At 37.9% G+C, this 10,693-nt stretch overlaps 1 protein-coding gene across 3 annotated transcripts in view; it reads left to right on the top strand.

Annotated features, from left to right (window-relative positions):
- The first annotated feature begins 8,247 nt into the window (after positions 1–8,247).
- The window catches only part of LOC115160669 (signal transducer and activator of transcription 4), a 29,116-nt gene continuing 26,670 nt past the window's right edge, over positions 8,248–10,693 (top strand). The window contains exons 1-3 of one of the 3 annotated variants that reach the window (XM_029710917.1): positions 8,248–8,518; positions 9,055–9,183; positions 9,720–9,855. In XM_029710917.1, coding sequence (XP_029566777.1) covers positions 9,056–9,183; positions 9,720–9,855 — 264 coding nt within the window. In that variant the 5' untranslated portion in view covers positions 8,248–8,518; position 9,055. The remainder of the gene's footprint in view (positions 8,519–9,054; positions 9,184–9,719; positions 9,856–10,693) is intronic. The other 2 variants (XM_029710916.1, XM_029710918.1) reach the window with 2 other exon arrangements.

Raw genomic sequence — 10,693 nt, 5'->3', positions numbered from 1 at the left:
GACCTTATATAGACAGGTGTGTGCCTTTCTAAAACATGTCCAATCAATTGAATTTACCACAGGTGGACTCCAATCAAGTTGTAGAAACATCTCAAGGATGATCAATAGAAACAGGATGCACCTGAGCTCAATTTTGAGTCTCATAGCAAAGGGTCTGAATACTTATGTAAATACTTATGTAAATATGAATTTTTTTAAAGAAATTAGCAAAAATGTATACAAACCTGTTTTCACTTTGTCATTATGGTGTATTGTATGTAGATTGATGAGGGGGGGGGGAATGATTTTATCCATTTTGGAATAAGGCAGTAACGTAACAATGTGGAAAAAGTCAAGGTCTGAATACTTTTTGAATGCACTGTATTTAACCCCTTTATTTTGGGTAGGCACAACTACCTCCATACACCCATAAATGTTTTAAATGTATACCGGTTACCAGACAAGTCCTGACACTTAGTTTGTACGGTTCGGACGCTACAGATGTTTTTGTGAGAATACCAATTTTTGGGATGTCTCATGGTCTGACAAGCACCGCAGTAGCTCAGCCACCTTCCACCGCAGATGCGGAAGGCCGCCATAGGCGTATAGGGAGGATTAAGACGTAGCTCTTAAATAAGCTCTTATCTTAAATTTAAGATTTTGATGGGGATTTTTTTATTATGTTACTTACAGTAGATTGACACACTGGTGCGTCAATAGACTAGTGGTTAATGGCAATGTGTGCCTTGTTGCAAGTGTTGTTACCAGGTTGCAGTTTATTAAGATCCACATATCATATCAACCCTGGGACTACGTGGCCCTGTGTAGTTACATGTTTGGCATTATTAACATGGTAATTCACAGATGACTTTCAGCACGTGTAATTACAAAACATATTTGTTTCATAGCGGAACAGGAAAATGTGTAATAACATGAAATAGATCATGAGTAATTATACATGTGCTTGCTGGTGTGCCCACCCTCAGACCTCAATTCACACTGGAGGGAGAGAACGTCACCATGAGCTGCCGTCACAATTTCAAAGAGATCCCATTGTGGTGTGGTACAGTTGGACAACCAGACGGCAAGAACTCATCATGGACTCACTTTACCCAACCAAACTTGGGGGAGATCCTTGGGCGGGACTTTGCTCAAAATGAATTGCAAATACTGCACAAGTGTTGAGACAGCAGATGCAGTTTTGCTTAAGATTAACCTGTTTGGGATAGGGGGCAGTATTTTCACGGCCGGATAAAAAACGTACCCGATTTAATCTGGTTACTACTCCTGCCCAGAAACTAGAATATGCATATTATTAGTAGATTTGGATAGAAAACACTCTAAAGTTTCTAAAACTATTTGAATGGTGTCTGTGAGTATAACAGAACTCATATGGCAGGCCAAAACCTGAGAAGATTCCATACAGGAAGTGCCCTGTCTGACAATTTGTTGTCCTTCGGTTACATCTCTATCGAAAATACAGCATCTGTGCTGTAACGTGACATTTTCTAAGGCTTCCATTGGCTCTCAGAAGGTGCTAGAAAGTGGAATGGGGTGTCTGCTGTCTCTGGGCGAAGAACAGCAGGAGAATTTGTGAGTGGTCAGCCTGGGGACAGTGACACTGGAGATGCGCGGTCACGAGACTACTCCATTTTTTTTCTTTCAGCCTTTGAATGAATACAACGTCGCCCGGTTGGAATATTATCGCTATTTTATGAGAAAAATAGCATAAAAATTGATTTTAAACAGCGTTTGACATGCTTCGAAGTACGGTAATGGAATATTTTTTTGTCACGAAATGCGCTCGCGCGTCACCCTTCGGATAGTGACCTGAACGCACAAACAAAACGGAGCTATTTGAATATAACTATGGATTATTTGGAACCAAAACAGCATTTGTTGTTGAAGTCCTGGGAGTGCATTCTGACGAAGAACAGCAAAGGTAATCCAATTTTTCTAATAGTAATTCTGAGTTTAGGTTGTCCCAAACTTGGTGGGTGTCAAAATAGTTAGCCGTGATGGCCGGGCTATGTACTCAGAATATTGCAAAATGTGCTTTCGCCGAAAAGCTATTTTAAAATCTGACACCGCGATTGCATAAAGGAGTTCTGTATCTATAATTCTTAAAATAATTGTTATGTATTTTGTGAACGTTTATCATGAGTAATTTAGTAAATTCACCGGAAGTTTGCGGTGGGTATGCTAGTTCTGAACGTCACATGCTAATGTAAAAAGCTGGTTTTTGATATAAATATGAACTTGATTGAACAAAACATGCATGTATTGTATAACATAATATCCTAGGAGTGTCATCTGATGAAGATCATCAAAGGTTAGTGCTGTATTTAGCTGTGGTTTTGGTTTTTGTGACATATATGCTTGCTTTGAAAATGGCTGTGTGATTATTTTTGGCAGGGTACTCTCCTGACATAATCTAATGTTTTTCTTTCGCTGTAAAGCCTTTTTAAAATCGGACAATGTGGTTAGATTAACGAGAGTCTTGTCTTTAAAATGGTGTAAAATAGTCATATGTTTGAGAAATTGAAGTTATAGGATTTTTGAGGTATTTGTATTTCGTGCCACGCTCTACCATTGGATATTGGTGAGGCGTTCCGCTTGCGGAACGTCTGTCCTTATTAACATGACTTTGCTTTCTTCGTTGTTGCTTGAAAATTTCACTGTGAATGAGTTTTTATTTAACTAGGCAAGTCAGTTAAAAACAAATTTTTATTTACAATAACAGCCCAGGAACAGTGGGTTAACTGCCTTGTTCAGGGGCAGAACGACAGATTTTTACCTTGTTAACTCAGGGATTTGATCTAGCAACCTTTCAGTTACTGGCCCAACGCTCTAACCACTAGGCTACCTGCCACCCCAAGTGTTCATGCCATAGACTTTCACTAGGCACTGTATATTTCAAAATTGAAATAAATATCATTGCAGTAATTTATAATTTTGATTGTTTTTCATGATATGCTAGTAGTAGCAGTAGTATAGTTCATTAGATTACTTTAGTTTTTAGTGATGTTCTTGGATGTGTCTCTTCAACAGAGGTATCTGTCACAATGAAGGATACACTAATAATTTACTTTGCTTTACAATTTGTAATTATCAGTAAACTGTGTTAAGTGTGTCTGGTACTCTGTAGCTCAGTTGGTAGAGCATGTTGCGTGCAACGCTATGATGGAGGGTTCAATTGACAGGACCATGTCTTGCTATCCCTGCATCTTGGCGATTTATGGTATTTTTTTATTTGTTTTGTCATTGTAAAAAGAAGCTGTTACTGTGTTTCAACGCACATGCTTTTTGTTTCATAGTTGTAAAATGGCATTCCACTGTCACGCCCTGACCATAGTAAGATGTTATTTTCTATGGTAGAGTAGGTCAGGGCGTGACAGGGGGTGTTTTGTGTTTTTCTATGTTTTCTATATCTATGTTTAGTTTTAGTTATCTATTTCTATGTTTTTTTTGGGATGATCTCCAATTAGAGGCAGCTGGTCCTCGTTGTCTCTAATTGGAGATCATACTTAAGTAGTTTTTTTCCACCTGTGATTGTGGGTAGTTGTATTCTGTTTAGTCTTCTGTACCTGACAGAACTGTGAGCTGATTGTTTTCTGTTTGTTATTTTGTCTTTAGTGTTTTTGAGTTATAATAAATAATCATCATGAGTACTCAACACGCTGTGCTTTGGTCCCCTCTCTACAACAGCCGTTACATCTACGAATAAAATGTATTTAACACTTGAAATTCTGTGTTTTTTTGTGTGTGTGTGTGTGTGGGGGGGGGTTACATATAGCCTACAGTACAAAATAAAAACTCTTATGTTTTAAAAATAATAATAATCGTATTCTGTTACCTAAGACACAATAAACACAATCAAGGGATTATTTGTCCGATAGCATATATGAAATTGATTTATTGGACTGTTAGAATGTTGATGTCCAAAAGACGCGTCATTGGCTCAAAGTAGGGTCCCTTGAGACCTGGGACTTTAGGTGTTAATTAACATGGCATAAGTCATGGCAAAATGTGTAGAATTTCTGGAAGTTTGCTTTAAAACTGCAACAAATGATCTCCACCTGTGCAAATGATTCTCTCCGCCCCATGGTAAAATGTATAGATTTGCAGAAAACTTGCTTGAAAACTGCAACATTTTCTATACGCCCCATGGCAAAATGTGTAGAATGGCAGGAAATTAACTTTAAAACATAAAATCATTGTCAATGGACAATTTAAACATCTCCACCTGTTATGAGAATTCTGTTCCCAATGTTCATAAACTGAACTTCAATTAAACTACTCAGTCTGCACCCCAGAGTTTGTAAGATTCTGGTTAAATGACTTACAATAGTCAACAATGTTTATTCACGAGGGCTCTGAAATTCATACAATGTACACAGCCTTTTATACCTAACATTTGGTCATACCATATGTCATACCCCTTACAAATGCCCCTCCTCTTCTTTAACACTGTCAATGCTTATTTACAAGTCTTCTCCATCACATACATTGCTTATCATATCCTGCCCCATGTTACATAATCTACTGCAAGCCTAAAGGTTTCTCCCCTCCCTGGGTGGGGAGACCTTCCTGTTTATCAGTTTCACAGTAGTCACAAGTTGTCTGCTGTCTGTAAACAGTTTCCCTTTTCCTTGAATGTCTTACTTACATTGCTAAATCATTAAGCTTAAACTTTCCCTACACACACACATTAGTACATTCATCTTATAATCACTTGGTTATACATTTTCAGGGTGAAATCATTTAGTCAAACCTTTAATCATATAATTTCCATTACACCACCTTACAAATTATTATAGTTACATTTGACTGTTTTTGGTACAGTAGGCTTGTTGTGTAAGGATCAATGCTGGTAGCGACAAGAAGCAGGTACAGGGAGTGAACATTTAATGGCAATGGACATAGAACAGGACAGCTTCTGGACATGAAGACACAGGGAACAAACGGGAGCAGACAGTTATAGACGGGGCAATCAACAAAGGGAAGGAGTCCAGGTGAGTCCAATGAGCACTGCTGCGCGTAATGATGGTGACAGGTGTGCGTAATGAAGGGCAGCCTGGCGCCCTCGAGCACCAGGGAGGGAGAGCAGGCGTGACAAGTTGTATATTTGGGAATATTTTGCTTATTGTGTTGACTCTCATCATTGACATGCATCTTTATTCCATTTATTTTCAATCACTTTGTTGCTATTTTACAAGTATATGGTGAATTTTCTAAACTCAGTACAAAACTCCAAACTGGTAACACAGCAAGTCTTATATCCAAAACCTTTTAATGTGCATTAATTTTGTTTGGAGATAAATTTCCATTTCGATCCCATGTGTAATCAAAGTGATCATTGCAGACAACTTTCACAATCGTTGATGTAAAAAATAAATGTCTTGTTCAGATATAATTAAAATGTACAGTACCAGTCAAAAGTTTGGACACTAACAGAGTAACTCATTCAAGGTTTTTATTTTTTTTTATTTTACTTTATTTTATTTTATACATTTTAGACTAATAGTGAATACATCACAACTATGAAATAACACATATGGAATCATGTAGTAACCAAAAAAGTGTTAAACAAATCAAAATAGATTTTAGATTCTTCAAAGTAGCCACCATTTGCCTTGATGACAGCTTTGCACACTCTTGGCATTCTCTCAACCAGCTTCATGCGGTAGTCACCTGGGATGCATATCAATTAACAGGTGTGCCTTGTTAAAAGTAAATTTGTGGAATTTCATTCCTTCTTAATGCATTTGAGCCAATCAGTTGTGTTGTGACAAGGTAGGGGTGGTATACAGAAGATAGCCCTATTTTGTAAAAGACCAAGTCCATATCATGGAAAGAACAGCTCAAATAACCAAAGTGAAACAACGGTCCATCAGTACTTTAAGACATGATGGTCAGTCAATCCGAAAAATGTCAAGAACTTCTAAAGTTTCTTCAAGTGCAGTTGTAAAAACCATCTAGCGCTATGATGAAACTGGCTCTCATTAGGACGTAAACAGGGAAGGAACACCCAGAGTTACCTCTGCTGCAGAGGACAAGTTCATTAGAGTTACCAGCCTCATAAATTGCAGCCAAAATAAATGCTTCATGGAATTCAAGTAACAGACACATCTCAACATCAACTGTTCAGATGAGACTGTGAATCAGGCATTCATGGTCAAATTGCTGCAAAGAAACCACCTCTAAAGGACACCAATAAGAAGAAGAGACTTGCTTGGGCCAAGAAACACGAGCAATGGACATTAGAATGGTGGAAATCTGTCCTTTGGTCTGATGAGACCAAATTTGAGATTTTTGGTTCTAACCGCCGTGTCTTTGTGAGACGCAGAGTAGGTGAACGGATGATCTCCGCATGTCTGGTTCCGACCGTGAAGCATGGAGGAGGAGGTGTGATGGTGTGGGGGTGCTTTGCTGGTGACATGGTCGGTGATTTATTTAGAATTCAAGGCACACTTAACCAGCATGGCTACCACAGCATTCTGCAGCGATACGCCATCCTATCTGGTTTACATTTAGTGGAATTATCATTTGTTTTTCATCAGGACAATTACCCAACACACCTCCAGGCTGTGTAAGGGCTATTTGACCAAGAAGGAGAGTGATGGAGTGCTGCATCAGATGACCTGGCCTCCACAATCACATGACCTTAACCCAATTGAGATGGTTTAGGATGAGTTGGACTGCATAGTGAAGGAAAAGCAGCCAACAAGTGCTCAGCATATGTGGGAACTCCTTCAAGACTGTTGGAAAAGCATTCCAGGTGAAGCTGGTTGAGAGAATGCCAAGAGTGTGCAAAGCTGTCTTCAAGGCAAAGGGTGGCTACTTTGAAGAATCTCAAATATAATATACATTTTGATTTGTTTAACACTTTTTTGGTTTCTACATGATTCCGTGTGTTATTTCATCGTTTTGATGTCTTAACTATTATTCTACAATATACAAAATAGTAAAAATAAAGAAAAACCCTTGAATGAGTAGGTGTGTCCAAACTTTTGAATGGTACTGTACATTTTACAGGCACAGTCTATTTTACAATAGTTATATTTGGTTTGTTTTTACTCCTGTCCTTCCTCTCACCTCAACCTCTCCCATCTCTTTCTTTCACAAAAGTTCAGAACCTATACGTTTTACATACACAGTATGTTTTACATTAGTTATCTTGTTGTTATTAGTTATTATTCCCAACCTTCAGCTCCATTCAACCCCTCCCATATGTCTCTTTACACCATCCATATTGGATTTCAATTTGCCATATATTTTCAACTGTGCTGTGATGTTTCACCAAAGTTCTGAACCTTTCTATTCTCATAATTTCTACAGATTGTAAATAAAAAATACAACATTTTCTTAAAAGTATTATTATATTAATGATCGATTGACTATGACTTTTCAGATCACCCCGTAGTGCTGTCTGCAGAGTTGGATCCAGGTAAAGGTTGCAACTCTTCAGCCATTCCTGGACCTGTGACCAAAAACAAGCTACATATGGACAGTACCAAAACAAATAATCTATTGATTCTTTCTCTTCGCATCAAAATCTGCAGAGCTGGGAATGTTGTGTCCCCCATATATATAACACTCTATTGGTTGCAATAAATAAGTAGTTGAAAAGTCGCTAATTATATAACACTCTATTGGTTGCAATAAAAAAGTAGTTGAAAAGTCGCTAATTATATAACACTCTATTGATTGCAATAAATAAGTAGTTGAAAAGTCGCTAATTATATAACACTCTATTGATTGCAATAAATAAGTAGTTGAAAAGTCGCTAATTATATAACACTCTATTGGTTGCAATAAATAAGTAGTTGAAAAGTCGCTAATTATATAACACTCTATTGGTTGCAATAAATAAGTAGTTGAAAAGTCGCTAATTATATAACACTCTATTGGTTGCAATAAATAAGTAGTTGAAAAGTCGCTAATTATATAACACTCTATTGGTTGCAATAAATAAGTAGTTGAAAAGTCGCTAATTATATAACACTCTATTGGTTGCAATAAATAAGTAGTTGAAAAGTCGCTAATTATATAACACTCTATTGGTTGCAATAAATAAGTAGTTGAAAAGTCGCTAATTAGCTAAAATTGTCCGTGATAAGATTTGGACTCTCAACCTTTGGGTTGCTAGACATTTGTGTTATACAACCACCCATCCACCTGTCTTTTCGCAATCATATGAAATCGAACGCATCATAAGAAACGGGTTTATATACAGAATAATACGAAATGTTCTGAGACCGGGTTGCGTGGGAGGGAGTGAACAAAATCTGTAGGGCAGGCCTATTAAGTGACGATCAACGTGAAAGTCTCTGGTCGGAGTTCACGAAGGCTTCAAGAGGAAACAACTGAAAAAACATTCTCATGACTGGTGTACGGTGGATATTTATGTGATAGAGCACCGAGTCGAAAGACACAGATAGGCTTTCACAAACAATTATGTTTTGATAGTCAATGACAACAGTATATATATATATATATATATATTTTTAAATCCAGGTCCGCTACAGAAATAAAGGTAAGAAAAGCTAATGCTGCTGTAAAATGGGAATTACAAGAAGTCGGAAGTGATGGTAACACTGCTGATACTCGCTGTTTGTTTGTTACCTATGCATAGTACCTTCGCCCCCACCTACATATACAGATTACCTCAACTAGCCTGTTCTCCTGCACACTGACTCGGTACCGGTGCCCCCTGTATATAGCCTCGTTATTCTTATTGTGTTACTTTTTATTAGTACTTTTTATTTTAGCCAACTTGCTAAATATTTTATTCTCCTTGAACTGTCTTGTAAGGAAGCATTTCACGGTAAAGTCTACACTTGTTGTATTCGGCACATGTGGCAAATACAGTTTGATTTGATACGTAAATGAAACAATATGCAGCACCGTTTTATAATAGGTAGACTATTCAAAAAGAGCACAATCATAAACTATTACGTATCTGGACAAAAATAAGCGTAATTCTACAAGCACTGCTCCTTCAATGACCCTCTCTGAAGTGTAATTGATTTTGCGTTTTTAATATGCTTTTGTGTTGGCATTGTACCACAGAATGAGTCAATGGAAACAAATTCAACAGCTCGAGTTCAAATACCTGGAGCAGGTGGACTATCTTTATGATGACAACTTCCCTATGGGGATTCGGCAGGTGCTTTCCGACTGGATTGAAAGCCAGGACTGGTGAGTGTCTGTGAATGTGTGTTTGCACACATGTATGCATTTGGTTTGGAGTGTCAAAATACTACACTACAAACACTGGAATACTGTGTCTTAATCTCAATAGGTGCATTAACTGGGCTGTGTAGAATATTTATTTTTTGATGGGTGCTCTACAAATATTATCAGGTCCCACAGCTATGTCCCTGATCTCTGTTTCTAAAATGTCTGTTTGTACATAATGTTTATGTTCACCTGGGGAGACTGCAGCTGTAAATTATCCGTCAGCTAAATCTGGTGCAAAACATCACCTTTTTATAACACCCCCCCTGTCTCCTCCCCTTCATCTACACTGATTGAAGTTGATTTAATAAGTGATATTAATATGGGATTATATCTTTCATCTGGATTCACCTGGTCAGTCTGTCATGGAAAGAGCAGGTGTTTCGTGATGTTTTGAATACTCAGTATATCTTCTACATTTTCTTATTAATCACATTTGGATTAAACACAGTGAAATTGGATACACTTTCTCTTAGCTTTGTATGTGCCTTTTTCAGGGATATGGCCGCAAACCATGAGTCCATGGCGACAGTTCTCCTCAGCAATCTCCTGTCTCAGTTGGACAGGCAGTATTCTCAGGAACAGAACTTCCTACAAAGACACAACCTGAAGAACATCAACAAGCAGTTACAGGTGCCGCAACAACCTCCCTTACAATACCATACACCCAGGGCAAAAACGACACCAAAAAATGATTGGTAGCACTGGTGCTTCCAACTTAAAATTAGGCGCATAACATTCAGGAGCATCAGAAAATCGGATTTGTACATTGATTTAGATAAAGCCTTTATTGGGCCTATATGAATTATAGCTACGTTTGAAGCACATGCCGTGCCCTAGAAACTAATAACCCTTCAAATACATTGTTTATTATAAAAAGCTAAAATGTTGATACAAATACCTGCATGCTGAAATCCACTGCTCCGATTAGTTTACACTTTCTTTTTTTTTTTTACATAAGCCTATGCAACAAAAACCTATTAAAAACAATCCTGTAGCAATGAGGTTTGTGCAGTAGGCTATAAGCCCAATACATTATCACTGCACATTGGCTATGCTTGAAATGCCCTGCCAATGTTGTTGGCAAGGTAGTTTTTTTAATTCTTTCAAAACTTGGAGGTATATGATCACACCGGTAATGGCTCCATTGTATTACTTGAGTGAGCATACATGTAAATAATTCTTCTATTTTTTTTTTTTCACTGGACTGATGGTGCCTGCATCTGATGGTCAGGTTCAGCGGATGGGGGGAGAGAGCAGCAGAGGGTCTGCCTCTCACCATCCCTCCGCTGATAATAACAATGCAAGCCTTTTGATACACTCAACTACTCATTCATTGCAGTTGAAGTGCGAGTGGAAGAAGCACATTTTATGTCTTCAAAAAGTGTTGACAGAGCTGAATAAAAACATAAAAGATGAACTCGCTCATAAAAACAGCAGCTATTTGCTGTATTAATTGTCGGTCTCTCTA

Source organism: Salmo trutta, chromosome 24 (assembly GCF_901001165.1).
Source record: "Salmo trutta chromosome 24, fSalTru1.1, whole genome shotgun sequence".
Taxonomy (NCBI): domain Eukaryota; kingdom Metazoa; phylum Chordata; class Actinopteri; order Salmoniformes; family Salmonidae; genus Salmo; species Salmo trutta.
Note: the sequence above shows the minus strand (reverse complement) of the source record. Positions and strands in the feature narration are given on the sequence as shown.